The 26,430-nt window shown below is 38.3% G+C and overlaps 1 protein-coding gene across 1 annotated transcript; it reads left to right on the top strand.

Moving 5' to 3' along the window:
• Positions 1–430: 430 nt before the first annotated feature.
• On the top strand, positions 431–19,901 carry LOC134812633 (unconventional myosin-VI-like). Its single transcript, XM_063820120.1, has 29 exons — positions 431–544; positions 698–761; positions 984–1,057; positions 1,409–1,538; positions 2,744–2,849; positions 3,031–3,190; positions 4,733–4,897; positions 5,148–5,322; positions 5,486–5,627; positions 7,572–7,732; positions 7,950–8,114; positions 8,208–8,323; positions 8,521–8,616; positions 10,525–10,683; positions 10,849–10,948; positions 11,172–11,277; positions 11,435–11,492; positions 11,848–11,925; positions 12,302–12,431; positions 12,599–12,689; positions 13,287–13,348; positions 14,484–14,650; positions 15,514–15,644; positions 15,783–15,902; positions 16,225–16,350; positions 16,905–16,990; positions 17,931–18,089; positions 19,271–19,486; positions 19,706–19,901. Exons 1-29 carry the CDS (start codon positions 437–439, stop codon positions 19,804–19,806), a joined length of 3,552 nt encoding a protein of 1,183 aa, XP_063676190.1. The 5' UTR covers positions 431–436; the 3' UTR covers positions 19,807–19,901.
• Positions 19,902–26,430: the final 6,529 nt, after the last annotated feature.

Genomic DNA, 26,430 nt, shown 5'->3' with positions numbered 1-26,430 from the left:
TGTACTTTGTATATTATAGCCTTACAATTACCGTACTACGGCTTCTGCTGGTAAAGTGTGAAAATAACCCCGAAATCCTACCGTACCGACTGCTCGGTGTTTCTCTGTTGGTGTTTTAAAAATAGACGTGGCTAATTGTGGGGAGGTGGTGAATATTTGTCACGTGTCACCTTGCACCTTACTATAGTATTTAGCACTGATTCATCGCAGAGTTTGTGAAAAAAAGAAAGACGCGGTAAATCGGGTTCCGCGGTATATCAGGGTTTTGATTTTTCGCGGATATATGTTATAATTAAATGTCCATTTGAGGGAAAGAAGTGGCCGCGGTGAATAAGAATTATACTGTATAGCCTATACGTCTATTAATTTCAGCACTTGTAATATAAAGTCTGCAAGTGTAACACAAAGCGTAACTGGTACACCCAGAATAGGAAAAATGCAAGAAGGTGAAGTGTGGGCTCCCGATGCTACTCACGGTTTCACCAAGGGAACTGTGGTGGAGATAGGATCGGAGACTCTCACTGTACAGACTCCTGATGACGCGGTCAGTTTAACTTAGTACTTTAGTTGTTAAGATGTGGTTGCTCTGTAAAGAGTTTAACATATTCATTAAATATAGCTAGATCTTTCAAGAATAATTTGAGATCAATATTTTTGACTAAATTAAATTCAGAGTTCCATTATTTTACTATTTCAGTACATTGTAGCCGCGTACAGCAAAGTGTTTCCAACTTCTACTGAGTGCCTTGTGGACGACAACTGTAAGTAAACCCCTCTGTAAGTACACCCCTCTGTAAGTACACACAACTGTAAGTACACCCCTCCAAAGTCTTAGTGCTCAGTTATCCAGTTGTAAATAGGCAGGGCGATATTCTGGCCTCATTAATTAAGTAAATTAAACTTACTTAATATTAGTTATATAAAATATAAGGTATTAAATTATCTTAGTTTAAGGTCTTGTTAGTTTAAAACGTGTTTTACAGGCATGCTGTTGCAGCTGAACGAGGCCAGCTTGCTCGACAACATAAAATGCCGCTTCCTCATCGGCAAGATATACGTAAGTATTACGAATACGTATTACGTATGTACATGTATATACATATACGTAAGTATTACGTACTTTACATCTTAAAAAGTAATGATATACAATATCTCATATGTGATATTCAGATATTGTCTTCATAGCACATTGCAATTTCTCAGCTTGCCTATAAGTAGTGGTGTGCACTTTACTTTGCCCTATTGCAGTATAATGACCTGTAGTATAACAGAGAAATATTAAAGTAGGAGAGAAACCCCTCACCTCGACCACATTCCTAACTTAAGAAGGAATCTTGCGGAACCTCAAAACTAAAATTCAGGAACATTGTATTCCATATTATTACCTAATTCTAACTTACTTTTGCAGACGTACACGGCGAATATCCTAACGGTTGTTAACCCGTACCGAGATCTGTCTGCTCTGTACACAGATGCTCTGATGAATGATTACAAGGGAACCTCTCTAGGCAAACTGGACCCTCACACCTTCGCGATAGGTAAATGTGAACAGTAGTTTCTAATACGAGATACGCGCTTGGTCCCAGTCAAAATTGGCCTATAATTGAAATCCCGGCCAAAATTGTACAATTTGGACGAGATTAAGCCGGATATTTATTATATTTTTGGAAAAAATTTCGTAAAATTGATTTTTGTTAAATACGAATAATGTACGAATAATGTACCAGATTATCTCGTGTACTACGCAATAACCGATTGTGTAAAATCTGGTCGAGTTTTGAATTCACTTTCTTTTATATCATTCTACCAGTTACGTCACAAGAACTGCTCCTTATACTTAAGAAGGTAAAATTATGATAACGTTGAAGAAATGTTGCTTCTGGTAGCTAAACAGCCAATCAAATGTTGCCAGCTGGGACCAGGGGATCATTATTAGGAACTGAGAATTGTGAAATTTAATTAATTCTCATGAGATGGAAATACTCAAGAAAAGAATAAGACTCAGAGTGCTGAGTTTCCCGAGTGCTGAGGAACTAAATGAACTTCTTAGTGTAATAAGGGAAGTGCTTAGTGAGAAACAGTTCACTTTGTTAATTTTTTTCCCTACTCTTGCCGAAGGCAAAAAGATCGTAGGGAATAAGTAATCGGGTTTGGATATATGATGTGGCCCGACGGTCCTACGGTGATGAAAAAAGTCTGCTCCTTCGCAATATAGACCACTCCCCTATAATTAAGTGTATATGAAGCGTCTGTTATGCTGCGCGCGACGCTAGCCATGTGTTAATTAATTACAGTGAAATTCCTCCTTCGCAAAGTTATTTTCCGCAATTATCTGGATTCATTTATTGTTGATGCGCGGCGCTACATTGGTCAAATAAATCGTCAATTTTTACCATGCACGAATCTCACTAATTTATAAGAAACATAGTATGTACTATGTAAATATGTTGCACTTTTTTCCAGTCACACTTTTTACTCAAAAGAATTAATGGTACAACTACAAGTACAATGTACATCGTAGGGAAAATTGATCGTGCGTGGTTTAACCGCGGCGAAATTCTTGTTAACTCAAAATTCCCGGTCCTGGTCTTAGTCCCTGGCTGAGAGTATTCAGCTTGACTGAGTTATATCACGGCGCACTTACAGAATAAGTAGTTCATTAATTATCTAAATCAAATCAAGTCAAGAATATCCAATTAAACAAGGAATGTCACATGGCTGATAACGTAGTGCTATGTTTCAGCTGATAAAGCGTACACAGACATGATCTACCGTGGAGTAAGTCAGTCAGTGATTGTGAGCGGGGAGAGTGGAGCAGGGAAAACCGAGACAACTAAACATGTCCTGAAGTGAGTTGGGCTTTTGTTAGCAATCCAGCTCTACTTGGATCGTTTAGGAGCAATTAGGAGCAATTAGGAGCTTAGATTTAGTACTGAACACTGTGTTTGAATATGGAAATAAGAAACTGTTGATGTTTTTTTATAGATGTGGTTTGGTTATTTTTTCATTGATGATATTATGTCTGTTCAGGTATCTAGCGTCAGTTTACGGCAAGAGTTCTGCTAATGGAATTGAAGACAAGCTCCTTCAAGCGAACCCCCTCTTGGAAGCGTTTGGAAACGCGCAAACTGTTCGTAACAACAACAGCAGCAGATTTGGAAAGTTCATCGAAGTTAACTTTAATAAAGCTGTGAGCCTTCAATTAGAATTATTTAATATCTGGTATTTATTTAATCTTTATAATTTGCTGATCATCTAATTGCTCTAATGTACCAGTATGTGTTTGAATGATAACTTATGATGCGATTAAGATCCTGCTCATTACAAAATACGATTTCATTGATCTGTAGAAAGTAAATTGTGTTATAATACAGTCGAAAACGTAATTTAATAGAAAATCTCACAAATCTTCAATCAAACTTGTCGTCCTCTAAGAAGGGTCCAGTACCCCATACTTGCAGCTCTATAATGTGAAGATTTTGTCCCAGTGGTTGCTGTAGAGTTATCTCCTTCGCATAAACAGGGTCCTCATCCCCGATCGTAAAATCGTAGGTTCCTTGCGCTCGAATGACAGTGCCGATAAGTCTGTCATCTGCGTAGATGTGTGCTCCAATGAGTCGCTCTTGGCAGCAGTGTCTATGATTCCAAACCTTTATCTTATATATTCTGAAAAGTCCTCCGAGCTCTATCCAAATTTTGCTGCCTGGGGAGTTGGTTGTGTGAGTTAAGGTAGCCATGTCTGCCCAATGATGACTATCAAACGTGACCATACCATCCACTGCAAGATCTGCGTCGTGATTTCCTGGCCAGGGGTTAGTTTGTTCGGCTATCTTGTATAAGGAGATAATCCGTACCTCTGACAATTGAACCTTTTGTCGCTCCTCAAGGGTGATTGCTGTGGAAAGGGTCTCAGAAACATGGTTCGAGATGGTGCTTGAGACTGCTGCGTGTTCAGAGATCTTCCTCTCAACTGTTTTAGAGTGTTCATCCAGAGCTGCAAATCTATCCTCTTCCTTTTTGTTCTGCTGTTCCATTCTCTCCTCCATTCCTGCCATCTTCTCCTCTATTTTATTCTCTATATCTTCCATCTTCTCCTCTATTTTATCTTCCATATCACCCATCTTCTCTTCTATTTTATCTTCCATATCACCCATCTTCTCCTCTATTTTATCTTCCATATCACCCATCTTCTCCTCCATATCCTCCATTTTCTTCTTAATATCACTCAGTGTACTCCGCATCTCCTGGATATACAGGTTAGTTACAGTGCTCTGACTCCGAACCAAAGCTATCGTCTCCACCAGGGTCGTCTCCAGTGCTGACTTTGCCTCCATTGCGCTCTCTCTAACCTCATATGCTTCATCTTTAAGCCGGTATGCCTGCTCCCTGATAGAGTCTGCTTTGTCTATAGCAGTGTACCCCTCTCTCTGATCTGTTGTGCTGCTAGTTTCAGGGTGTGACAGGTATCATGGGAGTCAGGGTGGAGATCCCTCGGAAACTTCATATGTAGCTTCGCCCTTACCACCCAGGACAAGTAGCAGGTACACAACAAACATCGGTAAAATCAGATTAAACTTTCTCTAAGAGAATTGAAGCGAGCCGTGAGGTGATAAGATGAGTAATGGTGAGAACATGGTACCTCTTTTTTGTGGGAATTGGTTATCATACGTGTCCTATCACGTGAGATGAAGTTAATTGAACCGGGTCCACTTGACACAAACCAACCAATCAGGGCGAGATAGTGGGGGGTCACATAAACACATACCTGCTGGAGAAGTCCCGGATAACCCACCAGAACCCGAGTGAGCGGAGTTACCACATCTTCTACCGACTGTTAGCTGGGGCTAGTCAGGAACTGAGAAGGGAGATTAGACTTCGTGAAATAAAGGAGTACAAGGTAGGAGTGGGGGATGAAGCAGGGTAAAGGGTATTATTGAGGTCCTGTGCGGTTCAACTGATAGTATATTAAATATCATTGTTATTTAATTTTACGAGGTACTTTTTCTTGAATAATATTAACATGTTCTGTACTGCCTTACCAGTAATCTCTTCTCAGTGAGTTATCAAATTACCAGGTCACCAGGTTACCAATTAGCTAATAAGCCAAGTAACCTAGTAACCAAGTCTGATCAGTGATATTTCAACAGTGCTTATCGGAGGGGCGGTCAGGCAACATGAGGGACGCGGAGCAGTTTGACGAGATATCTGACGCGCTGCGTTGCATTGGAGTACCGGACACAGAGATACACGAGATCTACAAGATAGTGTCGGGAGTGATGGCGTTTGGGAACGTTGAGTTTATAGATAGCGGAGACACTAGAGGTACAGAATTTAGATGCATTGCAATTCAGTGCTTGGGTATCGTAGGAAATAAAACTCTTGTAGGAAAATTAAATGTTATTTCATGAAAACACTTAAAATATGGGTCTCCGGTTGGAGTACTGTAGTAAGACTAATAAAGCTAATGATGTAACCATGGTTACAGGAGGCAGTAAAGTGTCACCAGAGTCTTCAGACTGGATAGAGATTGCTGCCACGTGTCTCTCGTTGGAGGGAGATGATTTAAGACATTCTCTTACATCCCGTCTTATGCAGACCAAGAACTTGAAGAAAGGAACAACTTACATGTGAGCAAGGGGGTATACGTTCACTAGTAACTGAGAGAATAGTAACCAAGTAATCAAGTAACCAAGTAACCAAGTAACCAAGTAACCAAGTAACCAAGTAACCAAGTAACCAAGTAACCAAGTAACCAAGTAACCAAGTAACCAAGTAACCAAGTAACCAAGTAACCAAGTAACCAAGTAACCAAGTAACCAAGTAACCAAGTATCCAAGTAACCAAGTAACCAAGTAACCAAGTAACCAAGTAACCAAGTATCCAAGTAACCAAGTAACCAATAACCAAGTAACCAAGTAACCAATAACCAAGTAACCAAGTAACCAAGTAACCAAGCAACCAAGTAACCAAGTAACCAAGTAACCAAGTAACCAAGTAACCAAGTAACCAAGTAACCAATAACCAAGTAATCAAGTAACCAAGTAACCAAGTAACCAAGTAACCAAGTAACCAATAACCAAGTAATCAAGTTACCAAGTAACCAAGTAATCAAGTAACCAAGTAACCAAGTAACCAAGTAACCAAGTAACCAAGTAACCAAGTAACCAATAACCAAGTAATCAAGTAACCAAGTAACCAAGTAACCAAGCAACCAAGTAACCACGTAACCAAGTAACCAAGTAACCAAGTAATCAAGTAACCAAGTAACCAATAACCAAGTAACCAAGTAATCAAGTAACCAAGTAACCAAGTAACCAAGTAATCAAGTAACCAAGTATCCAAGTAACCAAGTAACCAATAACCAAGTAACCAAGTAACCAATAACCAAGTAACCAAGTAACCAAGTAACCAAGCAACCAAGTAACCAAGTAACCAAGTAACCAAGTAACCAAGTAACCAATAACCAAGTAATCAAGTAACCAAGTAACCAAGTAACCAAGTAACCAAGTAACCAATAACCAAGTAATCAAGTTACCAAGTAACCAAGTAATCAAGTAACCAAGTAACCAAGTAACCAAGTAACCAAGTAACCAAGTAACCAAGTAACCAATAACCAAGTAATCAAGTAACCAAGTAACCAAGTAACCAAGTAACCAAGTAACCAATAACCAAGTAATCAAGTTACCAAGTAACCAAGTAACCAAGCAACCAAGTAACCACGTAACCAAGTAACCAAGTAACCAAGTAATCAAGTAACCAAGTAACCAATAACCAAGTAACCAAGTAATCAAGTAACCAAGTAACCAAGTAACCAAGTAACCAAGTAACCTAGTAACCAAGTAATCAAGTAACCAAGTAACCAAGTAACCAATAACCAAGTAACCAAGTAACCAATAACCAAGTAACCTAGTAACCAATAACCAAGTAACCTAGTATCCAAGTAACCAAGTAACCAATAACCAAGTAACCAAGTAACCAATAACCAAGTAACCTAGTAACCAATAACCAAGTAACCTAGTAACCAATAACCAAGTAACCAAGTAACCAATAACCAAGTAACCAAGTAACCAAGTAACCAAGTAACCAAGTAACCAAGTAACCTAGTAACCAATAACCAAGTAACCAAGTAACCAAGTAACCAAGTAACCAAGTAACCAAGTAACCAAGTAACCTAGTAACCAATAACCAAGTAACCAAGTAACCAAGTAACCAATAACAAAGTAACCAAGTAACCAAGTAACCAAGTAACCAAGTAACCAAGTAACCAAGTAACCAAGTAACCAATAACCAAGTAACCTAGTAACCAATAACCAAGTAACCAAGTAACCAAGTAACCAAGTAACCAAGTAACCAAGTAACCAAGTAACCAAGTAACCAAGTAACCAAGTAACCAAGTAACCAAGTAACCAAGTAATCAAGTAAACAAGTAACCAAGTAACCAAGTAACCAAGTAACCAAGTAACCTAGTAACCAATAACCAAGTAACCAAGTAATCAAGTAAACAAGTAACCAAGTAACCAAGTAACCAAGTAACCAAGTAACCAAGTAACCTAGTAACGGTATCACTGCAGGGTGCCGCTGAAAAAGAAAGAGGCGTTACATAACCGTGATGGTCTGTGTAAGTCCCTGTACACACGGCTGTTTAACCACATAGTCAAGCAAGTTAACCAGAGTCTACCGCTCTCAGACAATTCCAACTGTTATATTGGGGTCCTGGATATTGCTGGCTTCGGTACGTCCTTCAAACATGTTCTACCCAGTGGCAACGTTACGCCGCTGGTTCTACCATAATCTGCTGATTTAGTTATGATTTTAGTATGAAAAATTTCGGCAAATTTGGGACAATTGAAATTAACACACCATAAATAATAATTGTGAAAATTAATGGATATCTAAAAATCCCACAGATAAACCAGTAATAATGAGATGTTAACCAAGAAAACCCGCAGAATATTTCGAGACAAACTCATTCGAGCAGCTCTGTATAAACTACTGTAACGAGAAGCTGCAACAGTTCTTCAACAGCAGAGTAATCAGGGAGGAACAGGACTTGTACAAGGCTGAGAACCTGGGTGTTAACGAGATACAGTTCTCTGACAACCAGGATTGTATCGGTTAGTAATTTATTAGTTGGTTAGTAACTTAATTACTTAGTTAATTCACTATTGTAATAACTAATCTAACTTACCAACTTATATTGTCACTAGAGCTGATAGAGCGTGGGTTTGTACTGCTGGATGAGGAAGCTAAACTGCCCACTAGTTGTGAGAAACACTTCACCTCTCTGCTTCACGAACAAAACAGACGACACTTCAGACTTCAGGTTATTTGAGTTACTTAATATTGCTTAATATTACTTAATATTGCTTAATATAGCTTAATTAATATTACTTAATGATCAGGCCTTGGGGAGGGGGTTTTGCAATTTTACAAAAATTCATTCATATAACCAATGACTATGACCTGGTAAAGTGAAAGTAAAAGTGAAAGTGAAAGTAAAACTACCTGTTCCTTCTTCAGTTGCCGAGGAAGAGTAAGTTGTCGAGTTACCGCTCTATGTTGGACGAGGAAGGTTTCATTATCCGACACTACGCCGGGGCTGTGTGCTACAACACGGTAGGTTACTCTGGTAACTCTCATCAAGTTTATTATTCTGTAATGATTGTGTCTTAGAATTTATTCTTTTGAGCCCTTATTATAGTTGATTTTTAACTATGCTGATAACCGGCCTGAAGAAGTGATGTTTTGATGGTATACCGACCTGATATATTCCAAATAGGTGTATAGTTAATTTTTTCCCCTGAAAATCCGCTCAAGAACCTGTAAGTTGTTGATAAAGTTGAAAATAATATTGTCCAGCAATAAGCAACCTCTTAACTAATTTCGTCGTCATATCCAGTTTTCTAAGATAACACAACATCTTCCTTATGTTGGATAGTTCTTCTATTATGCTCTCAAGTCATACCAAGTTGTTGTTACATTTAATGTCCTTGAGTTCTACGTAAGTCAACCCCATTACAAGTTGATGCGGACAACTTAGAATAAATGTGTTGCAGCCCACAACAATGCCATTTGCTCATGTTTCAACATCTTTCAATATCTTTCCATCTTACAATATTACAGCTCAATATGATTTGGCCTTTTTTGGAGCTTTTCGGTCACCGATCCTGCGTGTGCTCCTTTATAAAATCATTCACGATTTTCTTTGTTACTTTTGAACTTCCTTTCGCAGTATAAATACAGGCCTCTATTCTGATCTAGCATGGCGACAGAAATTGGAAAGAGACTCCAGTATCATGTACCCTATGCAGAGTAGTGGCTCATTATTAGCTGTATGTTTTTATGTCACGGTCACAACTCTACTAAATTGTCAGGCTCAGCGCTAAATACTAGTTATTTACAACTAAACTTTAATGTTTTTGGTTGGGGACTGGCCCGAAGTGCCAGCCAATGTTTACTCAAAATATATATTACATTATAATCGTTATCTAATATCTATCAAAAGTTAAAACTCACACATAAAATTCGATATTAAATGTATACAGTTAATTTTGGGATATCCTGGTTGTTATCAGCTTATATACAGCACGTGCAGTTGCGCGCCTGTTGCTGATGTTTAACACGTGTTCACACACCTTGTAGAACATGACGTGCACTGAGTGTTGGCTGAGCACGTGGGAGGTATACACATTCCTACACGCCCGTTAACACATTAGCTTGGGAGCTGGGCTGGTTCTCATTACCTACCTGTGTGAATTATGGATAACTACAAGCTAATGTGTAAAGAGAGAGAGTTGAAGTGTGGGGGAGTAAGAGAGAGTAAGAGAGAGAGAGAGAGGGGGTGTATGCGTGTGTAACTATTGTTCTCCAGGTATATCTTGTGCAACCTATGCAGGGATCAAGCATTATGCTTGGGTTTCAGAAACCGGTGAAAATATGTTAACTTAGATCCTAGTACATTTTAACCTGGTAACCTGGTAACCTATTACACTGTTAACCTAGTATCCAAGTATAATGTGTAAGGTGTAATAAATTAGTAACCAAATAACCTGTTAAATTTGTACATCTTATCATCGACCTAGTAACCTGGTAACCTGGTATCCTGGTATCCTGGTATCCTGGTATCCTGGTATCCTGGTATCCTGGTATCCTGGTATCCTGGTATCCTGGTATCCTGGTATCCTGGTATCCTGGTATCCTGGTATCCTGGTATCCTGGTATCCTGGTATCCTGGACCCTAGTAACCTGGTTACCTGGTTACCTGGTTACCTGGTTACCTGGTTACCTGGTTACCTGGTTACCTGGTTACCTGGTTACCTGGTTACCTGGTTACCTGGTTACCTGGTTACCTGGTTACCTGGTTACCTGGTTACCTGGTTACCTGGTTACCTGGTTACCTGGTTACCTGGTTACCTGGTTACCTGGTTACCTGGTTACCTGGTTACCTGGTTACCTGGTTACCTGGTTACCTGGTACTGAATTAACCTAGCTATACTAACTACCTAGTAACCCAGTACAATACAGGTTGGTTGGTTGGACAGGAACAGTGACACACTCCACAGCTCGCTGGAGCAGCTAATGCTGACCTCCGAAAGTGACCTGGTTGCCAGGCTGTACAGTGATATACAGGATGTGAAGTGTAATAAGAAGATGGTACAGGACAGTGTCGGAGGAAAGTTCAAGGTTTGCTACTTCTAAGATTGGAGAATAAAATTGTTAGCACAGACTATTCCACATTGTGGAGCATCATGGTTCTCAGGTTCTCTAACGTTGAGCTCTTCCTAATTATAATTAAAAGTTTTCAATTAACTCTGAGCCGGTAATTTAACACTCACACTTCCCGCTCAGAAACAACTAAATACGCTGCTTGAGAAGTTACAGGGCACTGCTACTAGTTTCATCAGGTGTATCAAGCCAAACCAACACATGGCACCTGCCGAGTTTGACGGTTAGATTTACTGCTCACCTTCCTTTTCTTCTATTAATATCTTGAACTACTATCTACTTTTTATTCTTGGTACGATGATAGTAAAACCTAGATATGGTTTTCGCAGCTTCAATTCCTTGCTATTATCTAATTTTCTATTCGCATATTGGCCCTTCTCTAAAAAGATGTAAATTGGCTTATAATTAGATAATCGATTAGCAAGCTGTTAAACCAATAACTACAGGAGGAAAAGTATTGAACCAGCTCATCTCGCTTGGTATGGTCACAGCACTGGCGTTGATGCAGGCCGGCTTTCCAAGCAGGATCGCTTTTAAAGATCTCTACGACATGTGAGTACTTATTTCTGTAATTAATGAAATTAATTAAATGAATAATTGAGTAATTATTACGTTACAGACTTTTGCTTGAGTTCCTTACATCTTTAACGTTCAATGGAATTGTTTGTTACCAAAGTACAAATTTTAACACATATAAACAATTTGAAAGGTACTCGTCCAATCTGCCCGACAAGCTGAAATCGCTCCATCCCCGAATGTTCTGCTCGGTAAGACCTTAAAGTAGATTGTTTTGGCACAGACTGAAATAGTACACCCAAAGAGAACATCGGCGGTCACTGAAGAAAAAAAAACAGTCACAATTTCGATATTTATTATTGGAGCACGCATTGACAAAAGTGTGAACAAAATGTCAATTTTCTCATCCACCTAAACAAAATGAGTAGACGCGCGCAGCGTAGCCCAGAGTTAAATTCCCAGAGACTGCACACTAAAACTACGCCCGATCAGTACGTGACCAGACTTCCGAATAATGTTATCCTTTGGGCGGGTATGGAAAATTATCTCTCCTATTCCAAATCCTTAAATTTCATTGCAATCATTATCAAACTTTATCCATTTCAGGCACTATTTCGAGCCATAGGTATGAGCCCGAATGACTACAAATTTGGGGTTACCAAGATTTTCTTCCGTCCAGGAAAGGTGAGCTTAATTAATTCTACTTTTCCATCTATTTCAGTGGGTAAGTAAGATGAAAATGTAGTTCGGTAATACATAGTTGTCTATGAAACACAATGTTCAATTGATTATTTTCCCCGTTTAACGATTAAAGGGACTCTCATCAAAAATTCAATTTATACTCATATTCACAGTTCCACACCATTTCCAAAATACCATTCATCAATACTCCTCAGATAAATTGTTACAAATATACAGGTTCCTAGTAATCTCACTTTTTCATTAATTTTCCTTATCCCAGTAATCCTGAATGTACATTAAAGATAATTAATGTAAGGATCCAATATTTAGAAATAATTTTACTTGGCAAGTTAACTGAACTAATGTCCACTATCCTCAGTTCGCAGAGGTGGATCTGTTGATGAAGAGCAGCTCACAACATCTGATTGATATGATTTCACGGGTGGAGAAGTGGGTACTCCGTCAATGTTGGAGAAGAGTACAATTCGCAATCCTGGCATTTAACAAATGTACGTTAGACTCACTTTAGCTCTTGTTGTTTTAGGAACCACTCTGTATGTTCAATCAAACTATTCCTTTATAAGTCAGACCCGTCCTTCTCAATAACTCAAACTGCTACCCCCACAATTCACATCATCTAATGTCTAGATGTAGCATTATATTATATACTGTACAGGGACGAAGATAGCTCGCTGGAGGACGGGCTGTATAATTAACATACAGAAAAACTACAGAATGTGGTCAACCAGACGTAACTACCTGCCAAGGTTAGAACTTTTTACATCGTTGTATCTTACACTGTATCCTACACTATATCATTCACTGTCTCCTACACTGTATCCTACACTGTATCCTACACAGTATCATAAACTCCTCCCTACACTGTATCCTACAATGTATCCTACAATGTATCCTACAATGTATCCTACAATGTATCCTACAATATATCCTACAATGTATCCTACAATGTATCCTACAATGTATCCTACACTGTATCCTACAATGTATCCTACAATGTATCCTACACTGTATCCTACAATGTATCCTACACTGTATCCTACAATGTATCCTACAATGTATCCTACACTGTATCCTATACTGCCTCCTACACTGTATCCTACACTGCCACCTACACTGTATCCTACACTCCCCCTACACTGTATCCTACAATTTATCCTACACTGTATCCTACAATGTATCCTACACTGTATCCTACAATGTATCCTACACTGTATCCTACAATGTATCCTACACTGTATCCTACATAGTCGATTGAATAAGATCCCATTCATTAAGTAGTACTTGAATTGTTAATGATAACTGTGTAATTTGTATTACCGTAACTAACCCCTCCCCGCTACCAGAATAGAGGGAGTAAGAGCTATAAAGGGAAGCATGTCTAAAATTACAGTAATGATTGAGATCGGTGAGAAATAACGCTCAGTGTTATTTTTAAAATATTGCTGCTCGAAAAGACCGCGGATTTTCTGCTGTTAGGTCGAACGGAATTGTGAAATTTTCGAATCACAGCTGTAAAATCGCAGCTGAACATGGTCAGAGAGAAGGAAGAGATGCCGAAGCTGCTGTTGATATACAGGGTGGGCCAAAAGTCAGTGTGCAAACGTTGGGTCTTATACCTCCGCTGAGTTTTATATTTGAGAGCTGTTGCTTTGCAGATGGCATACTGTACTTACTGGTTCGAGGATTCCGTCGTCAAAATTTGAAAATTCGAATATTTTAGACCACGCCCATTCAATATTAAAACACCTATATTGTTTTCTCTGAAAATCCTGAACGCCTAATTTTTTTAGAGACGGTAGATTATCAAATGTTGCATATGATCTGAAAAAATGAGGCAAAACGGATTAGAAATGACGAAGTTAACAAGCATTTTGTGTATCTCGTTAACAAATTGACTGGGTGATTATGTGACACCGTGACACGACACCTTAATTGGGCACCCTTAACAATTCCCATAATGTTTAACGGGGTAGTTAACGGGGTCACCTTATCACGTGATTAGGTAAACCAAACACCTGATCACACGTAATGAACAAGCTTGTTATGCTTCATATCTCGGTCATCTGAGAAGCTAGAACTCTCATTCTTTCAGGGCAAACGTAATTCGAATGGCCAAACACAATTCAATAACATTTAGCTTGATCCGATTATCCAAACTATCAAAAAAATGTGAAAATGAACCTCCATTTGAAAAAAACGAACGCGAATATTTTTCGAGTTGACAAATTCCTCGAACCAGTGGTAGTACTAAGTCATACCAGAAGAAAGTATTTCAATTGGGCACTCAGTGACTGAGCTATTAAGGCCAACGTTTGCACACTGACTTTTGGCCCACCCTGTATTTTAGCTGATTCGATAGTATAGCTAAAATTATATTCTTTGTATAAACTGGAGATGTTTCAGATGGCAACTAATTTAACCCATCTTGATCAGAAAATAACTTAAGAACCGTTAAACCGTAAACCACTTGACTTCTAAAAATCAAAGTTGATAGATATTTCGAGCAACAGATCTCACAATTAACCATGTTCTATTTCCAGCAAGTAAGATAAAGTACGACAGAGATGCAGTTAATAAAGAGATTGATGAGATGAGACAGTTTCTGGACGGAGAAATGGGACAACTCAAGGCTGGTCAGGTTCATACTGACCTCATACAGCTCAAACTGGGACAGATTGAGGACCAAGTTAAACGTCTATTAGACAGGGTGAGTTGGGACAGATTGAGAACCAAGCTGGGAGGTTTCATACAGGCAGAATATCCGTACAGACCAACCTGGATATGAGTCGTATTTGACTCACAAATCTAGATTCTATTGGATACAGTAAATTGAGGGATTCCAGATTTGGCACAGTGTAAGTTGTCGTATTTTAGCGTATAGACGCCTGCTATATTTAGTGGACGTGTTTGTCAGGTATGTGTTTGAACTCCTCTCAAAGTAACATAGCTCTCTCACCGTGATGTTCGGTGTTTTTCTCTGTCCAGTTAGTCACGCAGTGCCTAACCCAACTAGCCAAGATTTAGCTCTGGCATTATCACGTGACTAAGATTTAGCACTGACTTTACCACGTGATGTTGTCAGAATTTGATGTGATCCCAGAGCGCGTTCCTACCCCTGTAGTTTTATTTCTTTCATCACCTTTCTGATACAATTAATTTGAGGTATTTCACCGAATGGCAGTACCTATCCTTCATCAGTGTAAGTGCTCACCTGTTATTTGTGACTTGTTTCAATCAAACTGCTGTGTTGTTTATGTGTTGGGCGGATTATTATTCCTCGTCGGTTGTCCGTACCTATTCTGTATAGGTCAGGGTTTTTGTTAACGTTTTAATGATAATATTATGGCAACTTAACCATTTCTACCAAGCTAAGAACCCTACTTTTTTTTAAATTACTTCATTTTAATATTAGTGCACCTTGCACAAATTCAATAAAAACACTTCTTCAATAGTTCCTTCTATCTAACAGATCCAAACAATTCAAGTTTTGCTCTCATTTTAGCACACATTTAATAATCTCACCTGAAACTTTAGATTTTCACTATTTTTGAACACTATTGTTCACTATAGGTGAAGGAGACGCAGGACTCAGATAAATTGAGGCAGATTCAGGAGGATATGGAGGCTGAGAGATTGAGACAAGAAGAGGCAGAGAGACAGAGGAAATTGGAAGAGGAGAGACAAGCTGAAGAGAGACGCATGTAAGTTGCTATTGTTACCATGGCAACATAGCTGATAACGGTTACCATGAAAACATGTAAGTTGACTGTTGTTTCTGCTGACAACGGTAATTATTTTTGTTTCCGTATCGACAAAGAACTGAAGTATTTTTTCTCCAGAAAGAAAGAGTTGGAGGAGAAGAGGCTGAGAGAATTAGAAGAACAAAGGAAGAGAGAAGAAGAAGAAAGAAAGAGACTGGAGCAAGAAAGAGAACGATTAGAACGAGAACGTTTGGAAAGGTAGGATTATCTCACCTCAATATCAGAATATAGACTGTTTATTAACAGTTTAACTTCACCCAGTCTATCGAAGTGGGACTAAGTTTTTCATCTTTGGACACTTTACTATATTCGAACAAGTTGAAGTTTTACATCGTCACCCTCAGTGTTAGTCTGTTGTTCTGCGTAGTTGATCAAGTTTTGATCGGTACCCATACATTTGTTTGGCTTGTTACTCGACAGCCTGTTAAAACCTGAGGAATAGTTTTGACAATATAGGGCATTTATCTGATCTATGTTGTGGGGACTGACTAGAAGTTTACGAGGTATTATTGATATTCAGAGAAGAAGAAGAGAGACAGGAGGCACTTAGAAAAGAACAGGAGGAGAGGGATAGGATGGTAGCTCTGTCTATTAGTGAGGACAATCAGGCGACACTTGTTAAGGAGGAAGTTTTAGTTCCGATCGAGTAAGTACCGTTCAAAATTTCGTATCTTCGTATCTTTGGGTTACTGACATGAACATGTAATTAGGTCCGTCCGACCTAGTAGGTCCGACGGGTCATAACATGTCAAAAACTTATGGTTAAGCTAGTGGTCTCCTGAACTCGTATATGAATTTTCAATCAGATTAGACTAAAAATGACTGAGTTATGAGCCAAAACCCATATGCCCATATTTGGGCATGTGTACCAGATTTGATAGATTTTGGCCCATAAATTGGTCAAATATCAATATTTTTTAATAAGACTAACTGTATTTGAAAGGTAAGCCTAAACTACATATTCTCTGTGAGTTATAGCTTTATGTCATGAACATGTAATTAGGTCCGTCGGACCTAATAGGTCGGGCGGACCTAATTACATGTTCATGTCAGTTAGCATGGAGGAGGGGTGGGGTATTTGATTGGGGTTTTTATTATTTATTCATGTATTTGTGTTATGATCACAGTAAGATCATTTTAGGTTCTCCTCATTAAGATATACAATTAGCAGTTTCTTAGTTTTATAACATGTTTTATCAGGAAAGATACGAAAGGGGGCCTTGATAGAAACAACATAAAAGATTGGAAATATTCCGAACTGAGAGACTGTATCAACACCTCCTGTGGTAAATGATAGCAGTTTTTTACTTCTTATATTCAATATGCTGCAATGTCAACGCGTATAATTACCATGACAACAAATGTTGTAACCACGACAATACTTGTTGATGCCATGTCAAAACATCAGGGCTGTGGTCAGATGTTTCATAGGGGTGATTCAGCTGTGGCATCCGGAGAATGTTTCAGAAAATATGCAGGAATGAAATTTAGCGATTCTAATCATAAAGTCTAGCAAGATTGTTTAGTGCAGATTTGTGTAAATGTAGCTCCGGAAATTTGGCAAAAACGACTTCAGGATTAAAATTAAGTATTGAAAGTTATTTTTGCTGCGAGTCGTTACCTTTGCCGGAGGTAGGTCAAATCTCCAGAAACTTTTTTCGTAGGAAAAAGTTGTATTTATATCAGGAATTGTGATGGGAAAGGAAGCCACGGAAATGTTTGAGAAATGTGCTTTCAGGAATGAATTCTGATAATGCAATCCATTTCAGCATCTTAATATTCCAATTAAGAGTCTTGGAGGCGAAGTTCCCGGAATCTTTGACAAATAAGCATTCAGAACATTTAGTGATTTGAAATGATATGTACAGCAAATGTTAATACTAATCTTCGCAAATTTGGGCAAATCCGTGGAATTGTTCCAGAAAAGAGAATTCTGAGCTTGTCAGGAATGAAACTTAGGCAAAGACGATATTAAAATCATATCAATCTACATCAGATATATAGACAGATAGGATTGGGACAGAAGACTCTGGATCGAATGAAATCTATAGCAATGAGAAATTTAAAGTTCAAAGATTACATCTTTGATTTGTTCATGGTAGGATTCATGAATCCCTGCAATCCCCATGGTTATGCGCCTGCAATGTAATATGTAGTTACCATGACAACACATTTTGTTACCATGAAAAATTATTCGTTCTTACCATGCCAAATCCTTTATTTCAGATGTGGAACTACTGGAATTGGCAAGGGACGAGTTCCACAGGAGACTGAAAGCTTACCAAGCTTGGAAACAGAAGAATCTACAACGGAAGAAGAAGGAAGCAGCAAAGCCAGATCTTCCTCTGTCATCTGTACCTGAGGCTCCCGTACAATCCTTCAGAAGTAATGTGCTTTCTAGAAATGAGCTTAGTAGGGAGGTGGAACGGTGGGTCTGGGAGAAATTAAAGTACGGATAAGGGATTCGGAGTAAGGATGGTGCACTAGGAGAAATTTAAGTATGGATTAGGGGGATCGGAGTTAAGATGATGGCCCTGGGAGAAATTAAAGTACGGATTAAGGGGATCAGAGTTAGGATGCTGGATCTGGGAATTGATATAAAGATATAAAATATAGTGTCATGGTCTGTGAAACTCTTAAACTAATTGGCCAATATCTGAGCGAATTTGTGAGATTAAAGTTTTATTTATCTGTGAAAAGTGTAAACTTTGTACATGACGGTGTGTTAAGACATATGAACTTATTTCTGTTAATTTGTAAGATAACGTTTTAATTTCAAATAGTTATACAATTTTCTTTAAAACAGCTGTGTGAGTGTGAGTATGATTCCGAAGTGAAAGATAGGACTGCAAAGTAAAATAATTCAGTTTACGCACAATATATTGAACCAAAGGTATCGTTCCTCTATTCGTAAATTCAATTCCATCGTCCAGCCACAGTAAGTCAAAAATGCAAACCACAGAATTAATTAATTGCTAAATGAAAATAAATCCTGAGCAAAGGGTCCTGGAAAGATTTGTTTCCTGCGTTAGCTTGCAAGGCTAGGTAAGATTAACAACAACAACAACAACAAAAAACCCCGATTTACCGCGGTCATTTCATTCCCCCAAATGGGGGCTTAACGTAAATAACGTATGCATGTGAAGTTTCAACAATCAGTTCCCGATGAACTTTTTTGTGGTAAATCGGGGTTTTTCTGTACTAACTATTAATCCCTTGTCTATCGTATTGAGTGCAAAAATATTGTGTCGAAAATAGTGTTTCGAATTTTGCCTTGCGAACAATTGACATCGCCCGTATGAAACTGAATGTGTCCTAGTATTTAGGCAGTTCGGAGGTCAGTGAGTTAGAAAATTTGTGAAAAATGTATGAATGAAGAATATAAATAGGGATCATCAATACGGAGTATTGACAAGATAGTTTTGCCAGAAACTCAGTAACTTAGAAGCCATGAAACTTACTGTGGGGATATGAAGTATTGACAAGATCGTTTTTTCCAAAACTCAGCAGCTAATAGAGGCCAGCTATCAGCTGATTAGGAAAATAACCGTGCCGCTATGTTTCAGAGGAAGAGGATAAACCAAAACACGAACACAGACTGTTCAAAGTGCCGTTTGTGTACCCCTCCTACAACAACCCGAGTGTGCGAGGCTGGTGGTACGCTCACTTCTATGGCAAGTGGATTGTTAGACAGCTAGAAATACACCCTGAGAAGGCACCACTGTGTCTTATTGCTGGTAGAGATGATCTGAAGATGTGCGAGCTGCAACTGCAAGAAACTGGTAGGTTCATTTTTGTGAAGATACTGGTAAGGTAACTAATTCTCGTGCTTAAAAAGAGCACGACGATTTTTTTTCTTCTTGACCATGAAGGAATTGAAACTGGAAATGTGTTTTTTGTATTCGTTTTATTAGAATACAGGGTGATGCAAAAAGAATGTAGGGATAGTAAAAAATAATATTACGTGGATGATAGTTTTTAACAATCTTATCACTCATCAGGTCTGACTAAAAGGAAAGGAAGCGAGATAACAATGAAAGAGTTTGATGACTTGTGGGCTTGTTGCGGAGGAGGCACCTACGTTCTAAGAGAAGATCAGTGAGACACTTCACACCACGTGACATGCAGAAATGTACAGCAATTACACCACGCTGTCGGACTTGGGTCGAAAAATGTTGTTGATTTTAAGGAGATGATCTTTTCATTTTCCACCAGAATTTCCTAGTTAAAAGGGTTGAAATAGCTCGGCTAGCGTGGCCGGTATATATTGGTATGGATTATGCTGTTAAATTTTACTGAAAGAAATAGTTAAGACCCAAGCTATTGCTGATAATAGTTTGAGTCTAATAAAAGTTTAGTTTTGCTTTAAACGTTGTAAAATTTAATCTTAACGCTGAAATCTTTAACATATCACGAGCAAAGTAGTACTAGTGTTTGATTTTGATGATTTTGGTGCAAAGTTTAAATATTCTATTCATAACTTTAACAATGTGCGAGTTTTATTTTTGAAAAGCCTGACCTGTATTTTCTAAGGTCAACTCAATCGAGTGGCCTGCATCAAAGAACATTGGAAAGTGGTACATAATGAATGTTAATACCAAATATAACTGATACCACCACACTTTAGTGCAGACTGAGCGCCGCCCAGTAACTGCAGATGTTTCTCTGTGAGATTTGTACACTATTTATATTAGGTCACTTTAATTAGTCTGCAAATGAACATATATCTTCAATCTAGGGTCCCGTAATAAAACCCAGTTTTTGGTCATTTGCTCAATCATGTAATCCTAAACAATTGGAATGGTGGATCGTCAGCTAAAATTGGATCCTCTAATCCTCTGATAATGGATAACTCGACTCAGTACCAAACACCGTGCAAACTTGATTAGGACACCGACAATGAATAATATGATGAAAATAATTTAGGGGTGTTGTACCGCTTCCCTGCCTTGATTCCTTCATTGAATATGGGGTGCATAATTTGCAGACTTGGACCTGATAACAGTGATAATTTGTGAATCTTGGACTGTAATAAAGAAGTAACAAAGAAAAAGAAAAGGTAAGTATGATTAGGCATTGCTGGAGGCGTCATAATTTGTAATAAATATCAAAATTAATATTGTGAAGAACATCGATCGGATTTGGTTCAAATTTTTGTTTAAAATTAACAAAAAAAACCTTATTTTATTCAAATTAACGCATTTCCTTAGTTTTAAAAGCGTCAAACTGGGATGTTTAATATTCATGTCATGTCGTCTCCATCCCCGACCCCATTGATTTTTCAAGAAAGTACTGCATCATTTTATATGTTAGAACGTTTGATAAGGTAAGGATAAGAAAGCCACAATTTTCAATCACGAATCACGATACAAAACCCTTTTCTAAAACAAGGAATCGCAAGACTAAACTTAAAGATGCCGTCAACAAAAACAAGCTTGATGGAGACTGCTTAATCATCATTTAATTAATGTTTTCACAAAAAATACATCCTTTTAGTTTTATGTTTTCTACAATCAAATTGTTGATTCATTTTTGTAGAAATTTAATAACACACGCTTCTAAACGTTTCCAATGTGAATTCTATTTTTGCCACCGGTTGAAGAAGTTATACTGAAGAGTATCCTCGAATTAATTTACGGTTAAATTAAATGTTGCCTGGAGCTCTGCAAATCTCTTCAACTAAATCCAGCTTCAACATTTTTCGGATTTTAATCAGACATTCTAAACGAATTTTTCGTTAAAATTTGATATTTTAATGTTAGTTTCATCTTTCGGTTTGGATAATTTGCCATACTTAATCAACTGGTCACATAATGTATCCTTGGCCCAAAAATGTATCATATAAACCACCAACCCGTAGTTTGTGGGACGAATGTTCATGATTCACGCTGTGTTCATTTTCATCCAAACGGAAGCATCGGAGACTTTAAGTGTCATTGTATTTGATAGCAAAAACTTTAAGAGTTGGACATTTTTGTTTGCTGGACTGATCGTTGTTATCATCAAAATTTCATTTCCGATCGGCCATACATTGCAAAGATTTTCTTTCAGTTAGGACTTAGGACCTAAACATAAGAAAAATGTGTGAAATCAGGTAGCCTTGATTTGTCTGCCATCCCAACCTCGGAACTAAGCATTTACATTTTGAGCCTAAGGGCCGACTGAGCCATTTGTGCTATTATCCAGTTACTTTTGAAAACTTAAATATCAACTTCTCAGCCCGACAGCCCTTTTAGGCTTAGCTGCAAATGATGAAGCAAAAATAATGACTCGATTGTATGTTGACTGGATTATTTTAAGGAGATTCTTTGATCGAATTTGGCTCACCTTTTATTGAATTTTTTCTGTTAATCGTACGACTTTAAAACTACGTCATTTCGGCCCCTGACCCTTATTACTTTATTATCCAATGCAGAGTGACACGCGCGTTATTGAAGGTGAATAAAGCCTGATGAATCATTGTTCACGAACCCTTCAAATTATGTTTTACCATTCCTAAGAGTAAGGTACGATGTAATAAAGTGCTATCATTGAATGCCTACTCTGATCAGTTCAGTTCCTTTTATTTTTTGACCTAGCCCACAAGCCTAGGCTTTGCTAAATATTTCATTAGATTTCTTGCTTCAAGCCAGTAAATCACTTGTTTATGTCACACTCCAACACACATCATACCAACAGCCACAGGCATAGCAAGGGGTTTGACGTTTTTTGCGGCATGAATTGATATCTCGGGGCAATGCCACTTATATTAAACCCACTATCCATTTAATTTGCAACACTGATATGATTATACAAGGATTGAAATGTTTTTAAAACATAACCAATAACACTAATTTTCATCTTAAGATGGTTCAATCAAATCTCCGTTTGCGACGGGAGTCAGAGAGAGACACACTCTCGACGCCAAAAGAATGTGCTGATTCACAAACAATGCTTGGCAGTAGCATCACACTGACGGATAAGTCACCACTATGTGACAAAGATACGGATATTCCATTTCCATCAGAACAACACCATGATGAGTACTCATTCCGGAGATTTGATGAAAATGGATGCATAACAGCAGGTGATAATGTTTTACTTCGTTATGATTCATCTACTTCCCAGAAAATGAACATATGTTCAGGGTTTTATCGTAATTTATTGTCGTAGTCTTCACGCTAGGGTTGTTTCAGAACCTCAACTCCCAAGACGATACAAAAATATAATGCTGATGTTTGCTTGTCTGGGGAACTTCGTGGTAATAATCTCCAGACTATACCCTTCAGGGTTTTATTTGGATTTTCTCGTGACAAACAATTTGAACACCACACTTGGTAAGAATTTGATTTTGCGAATAACACTCTTTTAATTTTAAACTGAAACAGCTTTTGTCGTGTACAAATCCATGCTGTACGATACAATTTTAAATTCATGTACTATATACATATTTATTTTGTATATTTGGACACGTTAATTGAAGTTTGAGGATATTGGTAAATATTAGTGGCCCTATTAAATGGCACGATGAGGTAACATCTTTCACACTATGAAACTATATAAACCCTCGATGTTTAGGATAATCGTCTCATCCTCTAGGCAAACTTTACAGTTTACATGGCCCCTTGCTGCCGTTTTTGACCAAATTTTCGAATTTTTAGCTACATATTTAGCGACTTTTTTCGTTATGTCATGGTACCACCAGGTAAATTCCGTCACACTTTCAAGAAATTTATAAAAGGTATGTTTATGACATCCTGACAAGAAATGTGTTGAGAATTTTTAACATATCTCGTTGTTATAAGTAAATAAAAATACAGAAGGCACAAATAGGTAAACTTTGTCACACATATTTGTATGATATTTCAACATCTGTAAAATTGAGCAAATAATAGTATACCAGTACCACCCCTTTTTGTTCACTAATTACTGTTACTAATTACTGTTACTAATTACTGTTACTAATTACTGTTACTAATTACTGTTACTAATTACTGTTACTAATTACTGACAACTATAAAACGTTTCTCTCCTCAGGGACGATGTCCATCTCGATCATGTTACTCACATCCGCACTAAGTCCTCTTTTTCACTACTGCCTCCCGAAATCCATAAAAATATCCTCTCTTCACAGTCGCTGCTTGATCCTTTGTCTAATAAATACTCTGTGCATTGCACTCATGTCCTTGGTCGATGTGGCTTTAAAGCAGGATCCTTCCGGAATTTCAGTTTGCGTGACTATATTTGTCCTCAGAGCAGTCCAGGGAATTGCAGTTGGTCTACTTTACGTTTTAGTTCAGGTATGGGTAGTACAGCGATTAAATCGATTGAATTGAAATGAGAAACTTATATTAAATATATTTGGTTAATAAGATTAAGATTGGGAAGTCATATTGATTTGTAGATTTGATTGGTCGTTGGAACTCTGCAAGGAAGCTGATTGGTCAATCGCTTCAACGTATCAGAACAAATATTTCTATCCCGGCCCCACCCCTCTAGTTTATGATATATTGCAATTGAAAGTTTTATTTTCAGGGCGAAGTAGTGGACTTATATTTCAAGGACGACAAGATGCCAATAATCCTAATCAGCGCCTTCCTCCAAATCGGAGCTATGCTTTCTACAATCCTCAGTGCCGAACTCTTCGTCCATGGAGGATGGGTCCGGGTTGGCCTGGTTGTAGCTTGCTTCAACTTTCTCCCACTCATGCTTCTACCATTAGTGAGGAAAGTACACGAAAAAGGTAAAAGAAATCCGGGTAAAGGTGTTGAAAGGGAATTGCTTGCCATGAATTCAATGGACAGTTACACCGTTTCAGATTCCAGTTTCCAAAAGTTAACAAGCAACTCCCGCAGAATATCTTTCTTCATACCAGATATGATGGTGTTCCTTAACAACTTGGTCTGCGATCTGTTCGCTTATGTCCTTCCAGCCAGGCTCGTTTTTTACTGCAACATTCCTTTGACCACTGCTGTACCTTTGTTTCAAACTTTAAACCTGGCCTCGCTGTTCACTGCTTTAGGCTTTAGCTTCCTAGCCAGCAAAAATCAAAAATTTGATGTGCTTGGATATATGACCGCTGCAAATTTTTTGTTTTATTTTGGTACAATCGTGGCCTTTGCGTCTACGACCAGTTTCCTCCAGTTCTTAGTTTTTCCCTATCAGCTGCTCATAGGGCTTGTTCTTTCGGGGATTGGTGTAGCAGGCCACTTGAACCTTGTCATCATGAGCAAGTTTACCCTCTACGAGAAATGGAATATGAGAAAATGTGGGCTGGCCAAAAGGTCTACCATGATAAATAACGTGACACTCAGTTTATCAGCAACTGTGGGTACTGCCATTTCAGGGTTCACATTGTCTGGGGAGAGCGAGGTTCCTACTTTGGTGGCTCTGACAATAGTTGGTGTTTGCCTCACTGTCGGACTTATTCTTTGCAAACTTGTCAAATAGACCATAGATGGCATCAAACTGAAACATTTAAAAATTGAGTGGGAGGTGAATTTGACAATTGACATCATACCACATACTTTAAGCAATTCAGCAGTCACAAGTCATTAGTCAAGGAACGTTGATTAATGAAAATGCTGAAGACCAGACTAAAATGTCCCCAAATTGTAATAGTATACAGCGAAATGCCGATTTTTTACAAGTTTGATGTTTGAAGAAAATTGTCGTACAATCAAGGATCATCCCAACTAAAATAAAAATGTAATGCATATTATATTTATATATCAATATCAGTTTACTCAGCTCTTTTTAGTCCGCGGCTAGACTAGACATTTTCAATTTTACAAGCTTGGAAAAATACATAAATCATAATATGCTATTACTATAATTAGTACTACTGCTAATATTCAATATTGGTACGCTATATATTGTATTTGTAATTTTGAGTGATAAAAACGATTTTTTGTTATACATCAAAGTAATTAATGTTTTTATTTTTAATAATATTTTATAAAAACTTGTTTTTAAAATTATTAAATCTAAAACGAAAATTACATTAACGGGTGATAGTTGTCATACGTTGTATGACCCGCCGCGCATGACGTGCGCGGCTCCTCCTGTAGCGTCGAAGACGCTATAGTGAAGCGACCGTGGGGGTCACCACGTGATACAAGGTGATAGTGTGTAGTTGGTAGTGATACTCGTAAAATATTTGTTCCAAATATTGTCACTGAGACCGTCTAGTCGACAAGTTCAACTTTGCACTTTGACCATTGTTAATGGTCTGACCCGGCGCGCGCTACTTCGTAGCACTTGCCATCGGGCCAAGAAGAAAGCGGCGCGCGCTACTTCGAAGAAATTTAGACGAGTGACATCCGTCAACTTTGCACTTTGACACACGCTAATAGTAATGTATCATGTAAACCTCTTTTTGCGCGCAGTGGCTATACATTATAGTTATACAAGTCTAGTTGAAGTACAACGTGTAGCAAGTTTTAATTGACGATGTGAATTCATCGCAGCTCGGCGCGGCACATGACAGTAGCGCATTTCGTGATTTCGCTGTTGTAGGTTTACATTTACAACATACCAGGACGCGCGCCGAGTTGGACTCGTCGCCGGTCCTAATATATGGAACAAATATTTTACTTACTGGGCCGCGCTCAGCCTGTCATTCCGCCGAATGAACATAATAGCCTGAGGTCCCCAGGTAAATATTTTACAAGTATCACCCGTTAAATTTCACCGCTGTGAGAATTGCCTCATTGAGTGCGCGGCGCGGCACAGTAACGCATCGCGC

The sequence above is a fragment of the Bolinopsis microptera genome, chromosome 3, assembly GCF_026151205.1.
Source record: "Bolinopsis microptera isolate Bmic1 chromosome 3, MBARI_Bmic_1.0, whole genome shotgun sequence".
In the NCBI taxonomy this organism is placed as follows: Eukaryota; Metazoa; Ctenophora; class Tentaculata; order Lobata; family Bolinopsidae; genus Bolinopsis; species Bolinopsis microptera.
Note: the sequence above shows the minus strand (reverse complement) of the source record. Positions and strands in the feature narration are given on the sequence as shown.

Bases quoted from the DNA above. Each gene is read 5' to 3' on its own strand.
- LOC134812633 (XM_063820120.1), top strand. From the start codon at position 437: ATGCAAGAAGGTGAAGTGTGGGCTCCCGATGCTACTCACGGTTTCACC. The intron at 3,191-4,732 runs GTGAGCCTTCAA...CCAACCAATCAG, and splicing joins AAGTTAACTTTAATAAAGCT to GGCGAGATAGTGGGGGGTCA. The intron at 10,949-11,171 runs GTTAGATTTACT...CAATAACTACAG, and splicing joins GGCACCTGCCGAGTTTGACG to GAGGAAAAGTATTGAACCAG.